This window comes from Acomys minous, assembly GCF_964271855.1.
Source record: "Acomys minous genome assembly, chromosome: 12".
In the NCBI taxonomy this organism is placed as follows: Eukaryota; Metazoa; Chordata; class Mammalia; order Rodentia; family Muridae; genus Acomys; species Acomys minous.
In genome coordinates, this window is record NC_140493.1 from 80,729,245 (window position 1) to 80,745,888 (window position 16,644).

Sequence of the window (16,644 nt, forward strand, 5' to 3'; positions counted from 1 at the left end):
TAAGGGTGTCTGATCTTGGAGTTACAGACAGTTGTGAGCTGCCATGTGGGTGCTGGGAATTGAACTCAGGTCCTTTGGAAGAGCAGTCAGTACTCTTAACCACCGAGCCATCTCTTCAGACCTGATTTTTTTTTTTTGGTTTTTCGAGACAGGGTTTCTCTGTGTAGCCTTGGCTGACCTGGACTCGCATTGTAGACCAGGCAGGGCTTGAACTCACAGTGATCCGCCTGCCTCTGACTCCTGAGTGCTGGGATTAAAGGTGTGCACTACCACACCTGGCTTCTGATTTTTGTTTTTTTTTGAGACAGGGTCTCTCTGTGTAGCCTTGGCTGTCCTGGACTCACTTTGTAGACCAAGCTGGCCTCGAACTTACAGAGACCCACCTGCCTCTGCAAGGGTGAAGGGCAGATATGAGGGGATAGGGAGATGAGCAGGACTGGGGTGCATGATGTGAAACAAACAGTACAAAGTTGAAATAAAAAAAAGTGAATGGAGGTTCTCTGTGGGGAGAATTAAGTTGCCCCTACACAGGTTATTAAATGAAAACCTCAGCATCCGTACAAGTTGTTGGTCATGGAAGTCCCCAGGTCCCCAAAACAACACAGGCCACTGCCCAGCTGTTGGCTGACTATTAGCACTAGATGAGAGAATAAGACTCTACTGCTGGCCGGGCGTGGTGGCGCACACCTTTAATCCCAGCACTCGAGAGGCAGAGGCAGATGATCGTAAGTTCGAAGCCAGCCTGGTCTTCAAAATAAGTCTAGGCCAGCCAAGGCTACACAGAGAAACCCTGTCTCAAAAAACCAAACCAACCAAACAACCAGAAACAAACAAACAAAAAACCAGACAAAACTCTACTGCTGGGCCAGCTGATGGCGGAGAAATCAAGCAGGGACTGAGCTGGAAGCTTCCGCCCTAGCGGCTAGCCCTCACAGTGCAGGAAGGTGCTGTGCTGGCTGCTGGGGAAGAACTGTCACCAAGAGCCAGAGACCCTGCATGTCACAATACAGGCAAGATGTGCAGCAAGTGCTCTTAACCACTGAACCAGCTCGCCAGCCCCAGCTCTTGTAGTCTTGAATTCACAGCACCTGTGTGTGTGATTAGCAGGGTAAGATTAGTACTATCACACAAGATTGGTGACTACTGAGTCACCAAATAAATAAGTTTTAAAATAAATAAGGGCTTAAGAAATGGCTCAGGTGGGGCAGAGGTAGTACACACCTTTAATCCCAGCACTTGGGAGGCAGAGGCAGGTGGATTGCTATGAGTCTGAGGCCAGCCTGGTCTAAAAATTGAGTTCAGGACAGCTAAGGCTACACAGAGAAACTCTGTCTCGAAAAACCAAAGAGAAAAAAGAAAGAAATAGCTCAGTAAACTACACTGAGAAACCCTGTCTTGGAAAAAAAAAAAAAAAAAAAAGAAAGAAAGAAAGAAAGAAAGAAATGGCTCAGTGGTCAAAGAGCATGTGTTGCTCTTCCAGTGGACCAAAGTTCAGTTTCTAGCACCCACACTGGGTGGTGGCTCACAGCCACTTGCAAATCCAGCTCCAGGGATCCAATGTTTCTGGCTTCCCAGGATACCAGCACAAATGCGCACCTACACATAATTAAAAAATAATTAAAGCCGGGGGGGTGGTGGTGGCGCACACATTTAATCCCAGGTCTTGGGAGGCAGAGGCAAGCAGATCTCTGTGAGTTCGAGGCCAACCTGGACTACAGAGCAAGTTCCAGGACAGCCAGAGCTGTTACACAGAGAAACCCTGTCTCGAAAAATCAAAAAATAAAAAATAAAATAAAAATAAAATAAAAATTTAGCCAGGCATGGTGGCAAACACCTTTAATCCCAGCACTTGGGGAGGCAGAGGCAGGCAGGTTGCTGTGAGTTTGAGGCCAGCCTGGTCCACAAAGTGAGTCGAGGAGTATACAGAGAAACCCTGTCTCTGGGGTGGGGGTGGGGGAATCAAGACCCCAAAGTAAGATGATAAATAAATCTTAAAACAAAAACAAAAAGGTACTTTTAAAACTTCAAATAAATATTTCTATCAAAATAAAATTTCAAAAGCCAGATGTGGTAGCACATGCCTTTAATCCCAGCACTTGGGAGGCAGAGGCAGGTGAATTGATGTGAGTTCGAGGCCAGCCTGGTCTACAAAGTGAGCCCAGGACAGCCAAGGATACACAGAGAAACCCTGTCTTGAAATCCAAAATAAAATAAAATAAAACAAAACTTTTACTTGGCAAGATTACAAGCAAGTAGCAGTGAAAATATCTAATATTCATTTTGACCCCATTATAAACTAAATTGCAGGCAGGTACACTGAGGCAAATAGATTATTTGAGCCCATCACTTCAGAATAGCTGGGGCAACATTGTGAGACGCCCCCCTAGTCTCAAAAAATAAATAATTTACAGATGTAGGTTGAAAGTAAAAGGATGGGAAAATAAAAGGATGCCATGCTAACATATACCTGCTCAAACACCTCTGGAAAAAATAGGAATCATCAGCATTAAACAATGAAAAAATAATAACAAAAATAGAATAATTACCAGTGGTCATGGCACACTCCTTGAATCACAGCAATCGGGAGGAAGAGGCAAGTGGATCTCTTGAGTTCAAGGCCAGCCTGGTCTGCAGTGTAAGTTCCAGGATAGCCAGGGCTAGAAAAAGAAACCCTTCCTCACAAACCAAAAATGAACAAAAAGAACTAATTAGGGGCTGGAGAGATGGCTCAGAGGTTAAGAGCACTGATGGCTCTTCCAGAGGTCCTGAATTCAATTCCCAGCAACCACATGGTGGCTCACAACCATCTATAATGTGATCTGATGCCCTCTTCTGTCATGCAGGCAGAGGATTGTATACATAATAAATAAGTCTTTTTAAAAAAGAACTAGTTAATTCAACTAGGAAGTGTTCAACTTGAATTGAATTTGACCTTGGAAGACAAAGAGGAAGAGGAGAAAAGAGCTATAATAGTCATTAATAAGGGAAGAAGTCATACTGAAGATGCAAAATCAGCTGGGCGGTGGTGGACCTCGCCTTTAATCCCAGCACTCGGGAGGCAGAAGTAGGTGGATCCCTGTGAGTTCGAGGCCAGCCTGGTCCAGGACAGCCAAGGCTAACACAGAGAAACCTTGTCTAGGAAAACAAAAACAAAAAAAGATGGCAAAATTATGTTCTGCTATCAATAATGGGACAACAAAGATGGGGGAATTCAGCCAAAAAGAAAGCAAAAAGAATCAAAGCATTAAGGAAGCTAGTCCTAGAATAAAATTACCATGACAGTATTTTTAGATGTCTTAGTTGGGTTTTAGAAGTGGCTTTTGTTAAAAAAAAAAAAAAGAAAAGAAAAAAGAAAAAAAAGTGGCTTTTGTTATCTGTGAAATGAAAAATAGTTATAATCATTGTCTACTGACAGCAACATGAAGTTTCCATGGAAACAGCATTTGCTCACTTACTGTTCCAGATTTTTCAAAGTACAGTCAGTAAATAATCAATATTCATTTTAATGGGGAATTTACTGGTGATAAAGAAGTAACAAGAGGAGGTGATGTGGTGGCAGACACCTTTAATCCCAGTATTGGGGGAGGGAAGGGTGCAGGCAGGTAGACGCATCACTGAGCTCAAGGTCAGCCTTGTCTACAAAGTAAGTCCAGACAGGTGACACAGAAAAACCCTGTCTCAAAAAAACCAAAAACCAAAAACCAAAAAAAAAAAAAAAAAGTTACAGGGGGGAAAATCATGTTTAACATAATTTTACTAGGGAAAATGAGACACATAAAATAAATTAAAAGATACATACTGTTTCTTTCATTTTCTGAAAACGTGTCACTAAAACAAGTGGACTGTTGGGCACCTGTGGCGGCACCTGCCTGTAATCCCAGCACTCTGGGAAGCAGAGGCAGGCTGATCTCTGTGAATTCCAGGCCAGCCTACAGGCCTCACTCTACAGAGTGAGTTTCCAGGACAGCCAAAACCTTTAAAAAAAAAAATCTGTGCTAATATTGCCCTTTCTGGTGATAACTAAGTAAAAATACTTAACTGCTAACTTCTGGGGAAAAATGATGTGGTCCACTTATTTTGGTGTGTATGTCCCGTCCATACCCCACCACCCCCAAAGACAGGGTTTCTCCGTGTAGCCCTGGCTGTCCTGCAACTCAGTCTGTAGATTAATTAGGATGGCCTCAGACTCAGAGATCCACTCGCCTGTCTCCCCAGTGCTAGAATTGAAGACCTGTCACCACCTTCTGGCTTTTTTCTTTTGAGACAGGATCTCTCTACATAGCCCAGGCTGGCCTTGAACTCATAGCCTACCTCTGTTTCATGAATGCTGGGACTAAAGGCATGTCTTACCATGAATTTGAATTTGAATCAGTGTCTCACACAGATCAGCCCTGAACTGGAAATTCAGTAGGGGATGACCGTAGACTCCTTATCATGCTTCTTCAGCCTCTCCAGGGCTGAGGTTACAGATCCAGGCCACCCATGCATACCTTAAGGATTTAACAGAAAGGTTACTTCCCAGTACTCAGGAGGCAGAGGCAGGCAGATTTCTGTGAGTTCGAGGCCAGCCTGGTCTACAAAGCTAGTCTAGGACAGCCAAGGCTACACAGAGAAACCCTGTCTTGAAAAACAAAACAAAACATAGGAGGTCATAGAAGCAGGAGGGACCTGAGCTCAAAACCTAATAAAAATCCTCAGTTTCCCCCACATTTCAACAAGCATCTTTGATCATTTCAAATTGAGTTTGTGTTATTATGGGACGTTTACAAAACATAATTTTCTTTGTTGGTCCCCACCCCCACCTCAGGGTTTCTCTGTGTAGCCTTGGCTGTCCTGGACTCCCTTCGCAGACCAGGCTAGCCTGAAACTCAGAGAGATCTGCCTGCCTCTCTAGTGTTGGGACCACAGGCATCCACCACTGCGCCTGCCATCTTTGTTGTTTCTTGAAAAGCCCCGTATGTAACTGAGGCTCATTATCTTCCTTAGTATTTTAACCTTCTGAGTGCTGGGATTACAGATATGTGCCACCATGCCTTGTTGTAAAATTCATTTCAACTAGATTTTATTTATTTATTTATTTTTGGTTTTTCGAGACAGGGTTTCTCTGTGTAGCCTTGGCTGTCCTGGACTGCTTTTGTAAACCAGGCTGGCCTTGAATTCAGAGATCCACCTGCTTCTGTCTCGCAAGTGCTGGGATTAAAGGCATGCACTACTACACCTGGCTCTCAATTAGCTTTTAATAACAACAACAAATTGTCCTTTCTGGAACTATTTGTATTTTAAGGTCATTTAAATTTTTATTTACTCTTGGGAGGCAGAGGCAGGCAGATTGCTGTGAGTTTGAGGCCAGCCTGGTCTACAAAGAGAATCTAGGACAGCCAAGGCTACACAGAGAAACGCTGTCTCGAGAAAAAACAAAAAAAAAAAACCAACTATATTTGAGCCGGGCATGGTGGCGCACGCCTTAAATCTCAGCACTTGGGAGGCAGAGGCAGGCGGATTGCTGTGAGTTTGAGGCCAGCCTGGTCTACAAAGTGAGTCTAGGACAGCCAAAGCTACACAGAGAAACCTTGTTTTGAAAAACTAAAAAAACAAAACAAAACAAACCAACAAAACAACAAAAAAAACCCCAATGTTTTCTTCTTTCCTGTGACTTCTAGGAGACTAGTCACATTTGCTGTTGCTCTCCCAGAAATTCAACAAGTTTTCACTTCAGGCGTTTTGCCTGGAAACCCTATATATCACTTCTGCCTCTGACCCTTTCTCATTGTCCTTGATTTCTCCAGCCAGTCTTAAAATTTAATGGCTTCATTTTAAGCAGCCTTACATCCTTGGACTGCTGTAAATAAATAATAATGTACATGGGCAGCAGATGGCATATCCGGTAAAAGTGCTCTTCACAAGCTGGACAGTGTGATCTCTGGCTCACAAGGTGGGTGATCTGACTCATTTTCTGACTTCCACATGTGGACCATGTCATAAGCCACCACCCCAACACATAATATGCACAGAATAAAAATTTAATAAAAATTAAAAATAACAAGTGTAGAAAATCACCCTTAAAATCTGCGGGGAACTGATTTAGCACACTATTGCGACAGGGTCTATGTAGCTCTGGCTGGCCTTGAATTCAAGAGATTCTACTGCGCACATGCTGGGATTTAAAGGCAAGAGCCACCACCCCGGTTGTTTTAAGCAAACTCTAATCTGGTATTGTTGGGTGTGGCGGCGCACAAAGGCGGAACGTCATGAGTTTCAGGCCGGCCTGGTCTACAAAGCGAGTCCAGGCAGGAAAGCAAAGATAACATAAAGAAACCCTGTTTTGAGGGGTGAAAAGAAAAAGGCTCTGGTTTTAGCTGGGCCGTGTTGGGGCACGATTTAATCCCGATTTAATCCCAGCACTCAGGAGGCAGAGGCAGGCGGATCTCTGAGTTCCAGGACTATATAGAGAAATCCTGTCTCAAAAAACAAAACAAAACAAAACAAAACAAAACAAAACAAAAAAACCCTAAAAGGTTCTGGTTTTACTTTTTCAAAATTTTTAATAGAAAGGGTTTCCATACAATGGCCCAGGTTGACCTAAAACTGTGCATCATAAGGTAGCTCAGATCTTCCGGCCTCAACTTCCGGAGAGATGGGATTGCAGGCACAATCTGAGGTTCCTTTTAGTGCCGGGCGTGGTGGCGCATGCCTTTAATCCCAGCACTCGGGAGGCAGCGGCCCGCAGATCGCTGTGAGTTCGAGTCTATAAAGTGAGTCCAGGACAGCAATGATAACACAGGGAAAACCCTGTCTCGAAAAACAAAAAGCAAAAAAAAAAAAAAAAAAAGTATAAAAGTTCATTTTAATTTTGCTTTTATTACAACGCCAATTCATTAACAACACTGAACTCCCATATGATTTTACCCAAAAAAAACCTTAAATTCCATTCCCGTTTTTACAAAAGATAGAGGCAAAACCCAACACAAAAATCCTCACTTCAGATAATCTCTGCAAAAAAAAAAAAAAGTTCGTATCTCCCTAAACTAGTACTGAAGCCGGATGTCGGCCCGGAGAAGCAACTACAGTCTCCAGTAGCTACAGCCCTCGCATCTATTTTATTCCTCTCGCATTCTCTTCCTTTGAAAGGAGGAAGAGAAGGATCCAAGGCACAGTTCACTCGGGTAGTCGCGGACGACCCGCCTAAACATTTCACGAATTGTCTAACACGCAGCCCGCCGCACAGTCGCAGCAGCAAGAAGCCGCGCCACAGCTCCGCCCTCGGCTCTTAAAGGCGTCACCTGAAACTCAGCAGGCGGCTCCGTAAGCGCTGAAGCTGCACACGTTTCCGGAGCAACAGTCCAGCCGCCATCTGGCTCCGCCCCCGGCGCCTTTCCCGCCAAAGGCCGTTACCACCGCGGAGCATGGTGGGACGCGGTCGCGGGCTAGGTTTCACCACATCTTTCCAAAAAAGCGCCGAGTTGCTTCCCGAGAGGGTTCCACTCCCGAGGAGACGCAGCAGGGGCTAAATAACACCTTTCGCCAGAGCAGGGGATTTTCCGCCCAACGTCTCGCCGCTCCGCTATAGCCCATCGCGCCGCAAGCCCAGGACGCGAGGGACTTTTTTTCCCCCCTCCGTGCGGAGGGCGACGTCGCGCCTGCGCGAGCGTTACCTCTCAGCGCCCGTTACGCCCGCGCGCGTGCGCACTGGGACGGAATAGTCGCTTCCTCTGGCTTCTCTTCCTCCCCCCCCCCCCGGTCCCCTCCCCCCCATATCAGTGCGCCGAGTTGATAAAGGCGCCATTTTGGACGGGCCGCGGGAGACGTGGTGCCGCTGAGGGCTCGCTCTGCCGTACGCCAGGCTCGGTGGGAAGGCGCCCTCTACTCGAGTCCGCGCTTTTCGTCGCCGCCGCTGCCACTGCCGCTGCCGCCGCCATGTCAGGAGGTGGTGTGATTCGTGGCCCGGCTGGGAACAACGACTGCCGCATCTACGTGGGGAACCTACCTCCAGACATCCGCACCAAGGACATCGAGGATGTGTTTTACAAATACGGCGCCATCCGCGACATCGACCTGAAGAACCGCCGCGGGGGACCGCCCTTCGCCTTCGTTGAGTTCGAGGACCCGCGGTGAGGCAGCGTGGGGCTTGCGGCCTTGGAGGAGGAGGAGGAGGAGGAGGAGGAGGAGAGACAGAGAGGATAGGCTTGGAGTAGTTTGGGGAAGGCTCCGAGGCCTTAACGTAATGGGGGGAAAGATGGAAGGAGGGGCTCCAGGCTGGGAGCGAGGCGCTATCGCCCCTGCAGGAGTCGAGTAAGGAGCCGAGTCGGCGCGCGCGTTGTCTCCGGTGGCTGGCCGCCTCGGACGTGCCCCCCCCCTCCCGACTCCCCCAGAGCCCATGCCTTGCCCCGGAGCGGGAAACTGAGGCACCAAGGGCCGGCGCGGTGGTCCGGAGTCCGCCCGGCGTGGTTGTGGGTGGGGGAGGGGCCGCCCCTATTATGCAGCGCATGTGGGCTCCGGCGGCGTGGCTGCTGCGCATGTGCGCTGCCCGCGGCCTCCCCGAACGAGCGAGCGAGCGGGCGAGCCCGGTCCAAGCGGGTTCCCCCCCTTTCTCTCTCTCTTTCTCTCCTTATCCCTTTCGCTTTCTGTCTGTGATCACGCAGAGACGCGGAAGATGCGGTGTACGGTCGCGACGGCTACGACTACGACGGCTACCGTCTGCGGGTAGAGTTTCCCCGGAGCGGCCGCGGTACCGGCCGAGGCGGCGGCGGGGGTGGCGGCGGCGGAGCCCCGAGAGGCCGCTATGGCCCGCCATCCAGGCGGTCAGAAAACAGAGTGGTCGTCTCTGGTAAGTTGACTTAGTGCGGGTTCATTTCCCCCCACTCGCCTGCCTGACTGGTTTGACAAGTGCAAGGGTTTTTTGTTTTTTGTTTTTTTGTTGTTGTTGTTGGTTTGGTTTGGTTTGCTTTGGTTGGTTGGTTTTGTTTTTAAACACGGGGTCTTTAAACTACTTCGGTCTTTGGGGCGAATTTAGAAAATAAAGATTACTGTGGTGGTGATTTACCCAAATTAGGTTGCAGTACTAGCCAATGAAGATCCTTTACAAATAAATTTGGACTCTGGATCTCAGACTCTTACCAGCTCTTTACCTGGAAACACTTAAGTACAATCATTAAGTATTTTAAAAATAACCTTTGTTCTAATGTACATTATACGAGGACCGTGGGGGCAGGATGATTAGTATTAAATGGGGGGGGGCATCGCTCTTTCAGGACTGCCTCCGAGCGGAAGCTGGCAGGACTTAAAGGATCACATGCGGGAGGCAGGTGATGTATGTTATGCTGATGTGTACCGAGATGGCACTGGTGTCGTGGAGTTTGTACGGAAAGAAGATATGACGTATGCAGTTCGAAAACTGGATAACACTAAGTTTAGATCTCACGAGGTAGGTTATACGCTTATTCTTTTATTTGGCCAGAATTGGATACAGTGTTCTTAACAGTGGAATTTGAAGGTAAGGATGCAGGCAAGGGTGTCCAAGTAAACTATCAGAGACCTGGTCTGTCTTTGTATTCATTCAGCATGTCTGAAGACAGGTGAAAGCTTAGATCTTTCAATGGAAAGTTCTGTCTATCCAATAGGGAGAAACTGCCTACATCCGGGTTAAAGTTGATGGGCCCAGAAGTCCAAGTTATGGAAGATCTCGATCTCGAAGCCGTAGTCGTAGCAGAAGCCGTAGCAGAAGCAACAGCAGGAGTCGCAGTTACTCCCCAAGGAGAAGCAGAGGATCACCACGCTATTCTCCCCGCCATAGCAGATCTCGCTCTCGTACATAAGATGCTTGGTGACACTTTTTGTAGAACCCATGTTGTATACAGTTTTCCTTTACTTAGTACAATCTTTTCTTTTTTTTTCTTTTTTTTAATTGAAACTGTTTTGTTCAGAATGGGCTAAAGTGTTGACTTGCATTCTTGTGTAACATCCCCTTGCTCCTAACATCCACATTCCCCTCACGTCTTTGGTAAATTGTATTTTAAGTGATGTCATAGACAGGATTGTTTAAATTTAGTTAATTTCCATGCTCTTCAGACTGTGATACTGTGTAAATGTTTATTCTGCTCTGGTTTGTGTGAAATGGGATGTTGGGGGTGTTTGTGGTTATCTTACTTGGGGAAGTTCTTATGTTTATCTTGCTTTTCATGTGTCTTTCTGTAGACATATCTGAAGAGATGGATTAAGAATGCTTTGGAATAAAGATTGTGGAGCACATTTCAATCATTTTAGGATTGTCAAAAGGAGGATTGAGGAGGATCAGATCAATAATGGAGGCAATGGTATGACTCCAAGTGCTATTGTCACAGATGAAATTGGCAGTATTGACCTTATACTAAAATTTTATCTACCTTAAAAAACTTGGAAACATCTTAAGCAGTTAGCTTTAGCTACAATTGCTTTGCTTTTTAAACCTTGGCAATTGTGGCAAAATTGCCCATTTTGTAACAGTTATTTGCTCCCTTCCCCCCTTTTTGTTTTAATAGGGACTAATGTGGGAAGAATGGCTAATTTGTGACAGTGCTTAGTTACAACTGTTTGTGTGGCCTGCTGTTGGTATACATGTGGGTACAGGGTGTCTATTTCCAAACAGAGTATAATATCAATACTGCTAAATCTGCATGTCCTCTGTGTGACTGATAGAGCGTTGTATTTCATTTTTTAAAGACAAAATGACAGCAAAATATATAATTCCAACGTATTAGTGTAGATAATCTAGTTGGGAATACTTTAAGTCTCACCTTCCCTTTTAATATTCATAATTGACTCATGTTTAAACACTTTAATTTACAAGCTAAATTGCAGATGGGAGCAATAGATTTAGTTTAGACTTAGGTGGGTAGCAATACCAGAAAACTTCAATTACATAACTTTGCAACCACAAAACCCCGTGATACCTGTACAGTAGCAAGTGTGGGCATTATCAGTTGAACTGTAAATATAAAGTGCTTCTTCCAGTTAGTCTCTATAATGATTAAGTTTCTAAAATTTATCTAAACACCATACAGAAACTTGTTTTGGGGAATTTGATAGTTATTGATGTACATCTGTTAAACTGATGACAGACATAACTCATCATTCCCCAGAAACCTTTTTTGATTACAGTATCTAACATTTTGCCTCCTCTTTTTTGGTTTTGCTGGTTATAAAGGTTTGGATTGGAGAGGGCTCACTGGATCCCAATCCTTGGAGCTGGATCATTGGATTCAAATCATAATGTGGATAGGATAGGGAGGATGAATTACCAGGATTCATGGAGCGGGATCAGATTACCAGGAACATAGGAGTGGATTCCTTCCTGCCCCAACCAAACCGCATTCGTGTGGATTTTTTTTTCATTCAACTTAATTGGCTATTCCAAAGAATTTTTTTTTCCTATTTTTGACGATTGGAGCCCTTAAGATGCACGATGGAATTGTGTTTTGCATTTTTTGGTAAAAGGAGCAAAGCGAGGACCTGGAGATAAACGCTGGAGCAATCTCCTTGGAAGGATTCAGCACGAGTAGATGGTAAACAATTAAAGGGGAAAGGGGGGTTTTGTTTAAAATAGTAAATCAGTAAGTCACTTCTAAATTTAAAGAACAAAATTGGAGTTGAAGAATAAGTAGGTTTCCAATTGGCTATTGCCGTTTTTCTTTGAAAAAATAAACATTTTTTAAAAAACGATGCATGGTTGTCCTTTTTCCTCTTCCTGTAAAATTTTAACTTGTTAACTAGTGTATCAGTTATTTCTTTAAATTGATAAGATCTGACTTTGTTTATGTGTTACTAAATTAAAGATTCTAATCTAATAAATGATCATAACTGTCTCACTTTGTGGAAGTCTTAAGGGGGTAATTGAGTATGAGGCAGTTACATATGAAGTACAGTTGTATAGGGGTAATAGTCTGGAAATTACACTTTCATATTTTGATAAGTATGATTAAGAACATGTAGTTGCTGCTTATTTTGGTAATTCTTTAGACAAAGTAGATTTGATAGCAATTTTTAGTTTTGAGATAGCCATTGTAATTATCAGTGGAACGCAAATTCAGTATTAACATTAGCAGAGGTATCAGACTGCAATACAGAAATTTTTTTGGAATTGTGGACAGTATGCTGGCAGATTAGCTGCTTACCAGGTAATCAATGCCTTGTGTTTCTTTGCAGCCATAGAGTAGTCTGCCCCTAAACTGTTCTGTATTGAATCAGCAATTATAGCTTAGTCTACTATTGTATCTCTACTGATAGCTCCTTGAAGCTGAATCTTCATCTTGGATTTGGGGGGCATGGATTTTTATTATAGTCTCAAGTTTGTGATTTCCTTCTAGTTAGAAGGAACAAAGCACTCTTTCAGTGTCCCAGTAGAAATATCTAGACTTGAATAACTTGGGTTACAGGCTGAATTTGAGACTATCCAGATGTAATGTAAAATTTAGGGGAGACCAGGGATCTTGATAGTTGAGAAAGAAACAGGTTTCAAGAAGGTTTCATGAGGTTGCTCATCTTGTACATTTTAATGAACCCTGTAGACTGTCCTAGAAGAGAAGGTATGCTAACTCCAAACCCAGGATCTCACCTTGGGTAAAGCACTTGGTGTAGATGAGCACTTAGGATGAATAAGTATTACAGAATTCAAAATACAATCAAGAAGTAGAGATTTGTTTTTGAAAATAGCTTTGATAAGTTTTAATATAGTGGTTTAAAATACATTGTATGATCAGAGGAAAATTCATATAGTAGGTGGAATTTTTTTTCCTTCCAGACAGCCTCATGGTTCCAGACATTAGTAGATCTTGTTACATAGCCCAGGCTGGGCTCATACTCCAAAGCTGTCCAGTTTCCCAAATTCTAGGATTGTAGGTGTGAGCCACCATGCCTAAGGCTAATGTGAGAGACACAACTAAATGTGGGTTCATTTTAAATGCTTTGGAAATAGGACCAAGAAATGGCCTCTATTTCAGGTTATCTGTTATACGTAGTTCAGCCCTTGGTTGTAATGAGGAAAGTCATCTTTGCCCTACAGGTTTGGGCTTGAACACTAGAGAGAGCACAGTGTTTGTACAAAGTACAGTAAGTTTTAAGTCTGAGGAATTAGGACTATACCCATACTGACAATTGCTACCATTTTGGAACTACAAATACTACCCTGATTTCCAACATCCCCCTTCTCTGTTCCCTTAGGATATTGTAGGGAACCTATGATTAGTTTTTCTAACCAAGAAAGCACTTAAATCTCTTTAAGCAAGTACTTACATAACATCTGATTGAGTAATCCAACTTGCTGTTCAGCCCATCCTACTGGAGACAAAGGTAAGAAACATTTTCTGATACCTAGTTTGAGACCTGGATTTTAAGAACTAAAGTTTGGAATGAGTAATTTCTCTTGACTTGCAATTCCCCCCCCCCCCAGCTTTATATTTTTAAATAATTTTGAGTGTATAAACCCACCCATTTTACTTAATTCTGGACTTGCATATGCTAAACTCTAAAATCTGCTTTTCTTTTGTCTGAATCGTGTTTTTTAGGGCTGGTGCTATTTTCAGCTTTCTGTGGTCAAGGTCAATTTTTGGTGTTTGCCTTTTTGCTTTGTATGTGAATTTTGTAGTGAAATTAAAATGAAATAAAGTACATGTATTTAAATAGTATTAAAAGGAGAGAAAGTATTAGACTGAGTTCTGTTGTAACAACCTCTTGTGGCTTATTTCCGTCATGATTTGAACAGGTTGGCAATCTACATTTCTGAAGTTTTAGAAAGCCCTGCATACCAGGGGTTTTGTTTAGCTTATTGAATGTAAAACCTGGCCATAATTGATGCCTTCATTGTATAATTCATGTCAAAGTCACAGGCATTGTTGAAGGTGTTCAACTTAAGATATATGTGATGAGATCTTCATGTAAAGTTTGAACAACCATGAATCCCAAATACAACTCTAGTTTGGTGGGCAAGGATTGTAGAATTGTACTAGTACTACAGAGGATTAATGCTCTATGTAATTTTGGGAGTGAATAAAAAGCTGTTACTTTGGAACCTATTGAGATTTAAGTTCTCCATCTTTTTAGACTGAATCAGGCACTAGAAGAAAAGGTGTCACCCACACAGTATACTGTTACTATATAGTTAACACTGTAGCAGACTTTCTCCATGGAAGGGCATATTCAGCCACCCACAATGTATATAGTACAGTACTCTGGAGGTAGGTGTTTTGATTTTTTTTCTTTTTCTTTTTGTGTTGGGTGTTTTGTAAGGGGAGAGGGTGTGTGTGTGTGTTGTGTGTATTGCCCTTTGATACCAGGAGACAACAGTGGATCCCCCTAGAACTGGAAACGGAACGGTTGTGAGCTGCTGGGAGCTCAGACGCAAACCTGGGTCCTCTGGAAAAGCAGTGAGTGTAACAAATGAGCCATCTCTAGCTCCTGCTTTCAGTTCTTAAGGAACCTTGCCCATTTTGGTTCCATGAAAAAAATTAAAAATTGGAATGAAGTTAGAAAAAGGTTTATTGTGATTGTTGAATAAATCTTGGAAATTTTTTTGCTTTAGAGTGAAAAACTTGGCATACTTGAATTCTGGTTGGTTTGGCTTTGTCTTTTCAAGACAGTTTCTCTGTGTAGCCCTACTTGTAGTGGAACTCACTCTGTAGACCAGGCTGGCCTTGAACTCACAGATCTGCCTGCTTCTGTGCTGGGATTACAGGAATGTGCTATCACCACCCAGCTGAGAGCTGTTTTTTTTTTTTTTTTTAAAGAATTTAGTTGTGCTTGTAGGGATTAAAGGAAGGATATTTTCTTTTTTTAAAAAAAGATTGATTTATTACTATATAGCAGTGCTCTGCTTGCATGTACACCTGCAGTCCAGAAGAGGGCATCTAATCACATAGATGGTTGGGAGCCACCATGTGGTTTCTGGGAATTGAACTCAGGACCTCTGGAAGAGCAGACAGTGCTCTTCTGTGCCATCTCTCCAGCCCTATTTTCTCTATTTTTAAAAGATTTAAAAAATTATGTGTACAGGGCTATGCCTGTAGGTCAGAAGAGGTACCAGATCCCACTACAGATGGTCGTGAGCCACTTTGATTGCTGGAAATTGGACTTAGGACCTCTGGAAGAACAGCCAGCATTCTTAACCTCTGAGCCATCTCTCCAACGAAAAGCATGTTTCCTTGTTTCATAGTACACAGAAAATAAAAATAGATACCCTGTATAAGTTAGTTCCAGGAACCTACTTCAGAGGCAGAGAAATAGCACTTAGTGTGTGCCAAGGACTTGAACACAGTTCTTTCATCACTGAGCTGCAACCCCAGATTATATACTGTTGGATAATGTCAATGGTTTACACAGAAAAGTCATACATGGCTTTTGTGTGTGTGAGGTTCCTGTTTAGGTAAGCAAAACGAGTTTTCAGCTGGGTACTTTATCATTTAAAAGATGCAGGCAATAGTTAAACATTTCTTGATTTCTGTACCATAAAATACATGGTAACTAAGCTATTAGGGAGTACATGAAGCTGTCTACGAATTAAGAGGGTTCATTCTCCGCAGAGACACCCAACAAACAGCAAAGATCAGTTAGCCACAAGAGGGAGCTATACTACAAAAAATAGAAATAAGTTTACTGCACTGTCGTTTACAATATTTGATCACAAATACTGTACAAAGTTTTGGATGGCTTGGTTAAGTTTTCTGCCTGTAGTCATGAGCAGTGCCCCCATTCAGCTTCTCTGAGTCCGTGTAGGTTTTGAATAGTGGTTATCTAAAGAGGGACCCCAGCTCTATAAACAACAGGAGGAAGTGAATATATGTTTTCAGAAATTTTCCTCTATGGCAGGTTTAGAAGTGGCTATAGTATTTCTGATGAACTTTTATTGATAATTTGTACCCAAATCCTGTCAGGCCAGCTATTGTACGTAGGAATATGCTGTGATCAAAAAAAAGTTGATACCTCTCTTGACATGTTTACTTACATTTCAAGAGCTGGAGATCGCTGAGAATGAAAATTGGTTATCATTAGCTTTTGTCCCAATTATATCACCACCTTGTGACAAAACAAAATAACCCACAGACAAATTTGTCTCCTTTTTGAAAAATGGCTGTGGGACCATCTAAAACTTGAAAACTTGTCACTTGGGAAATAAGACATTGTGAGTGGACAGTTTAATTTTGCAGTTGAGAAGGCACTTATCAGCTAGGTGTGGTGGCGCATACCTTTAATCCCGGTATTTGGGAGGCAGAGGCAGGCAGATCTTGAATTTGAGGCCAGCCTGGTCTACAAAGTCCAAGACAGGGCTACACAAAGAAACCCTGTCTGGAAAAACAAAAGATACTTACCAGATTTATATAATAGATACCCACCTGTCTATTAAGTTGTGTTGGAGGTACAAATTTGAGCTATCAGCCATGTATAGTTATGAACACCAATAACTACAGCATTTGGATAAGATTGCCAATTGAAGGCCAGCTTGCTCTGTATAGTGAGAACACATGAAAGAGGCACTAATTCACACTGGTACTCCAGAAATCCCTTTGTAATGATTCTTTCAGGAAGCCTACATGTGTGTCTTAGGCATATACTCCCCCTTTCCTATTTACCACTCTAATGTCAAACATGAAGTAAAACTTATAAACTCCAGCTGTCCTGGAA

The 16,644-nt window shown here is 43.2% G+C and overlaps 1 protein-coding gene and 1 long non-coding RNA gene across 2 annotated transcripts in view; one reads left to right on the forward strand and one right to left on the reverse strand.

Annotated features, from left to right (window-relative positions):
* LOC311579218 overlaps positions 1-16,644 on the reverse strand; it is a 160,342-nt gene that overhangs the window by 67,739 nt on the left and 75,959 nt on the right. The window lies entirely within an intron of this gene.
* SRSF1 (serine and arginine rich splicing factor 1) lies at positions 6,888-11,694 on the forward strand. Its single transcript, XM_084751346.1, has 4 exons — positions 6,888-8,108; positions 8,640-8,824; positions 9,249-9,421; positions 9,618-11,694. Exons 1-4 carry the CDS (start codon positions 7,915-7,917, stop codon positions 9,810-9,812), a joined length of 747 nt encoding a protein of 248 aa, XP_084607472.1. The 5' UTR covers positions 6,888-7,914; the 3' UTR covers positions 9,813-11,694.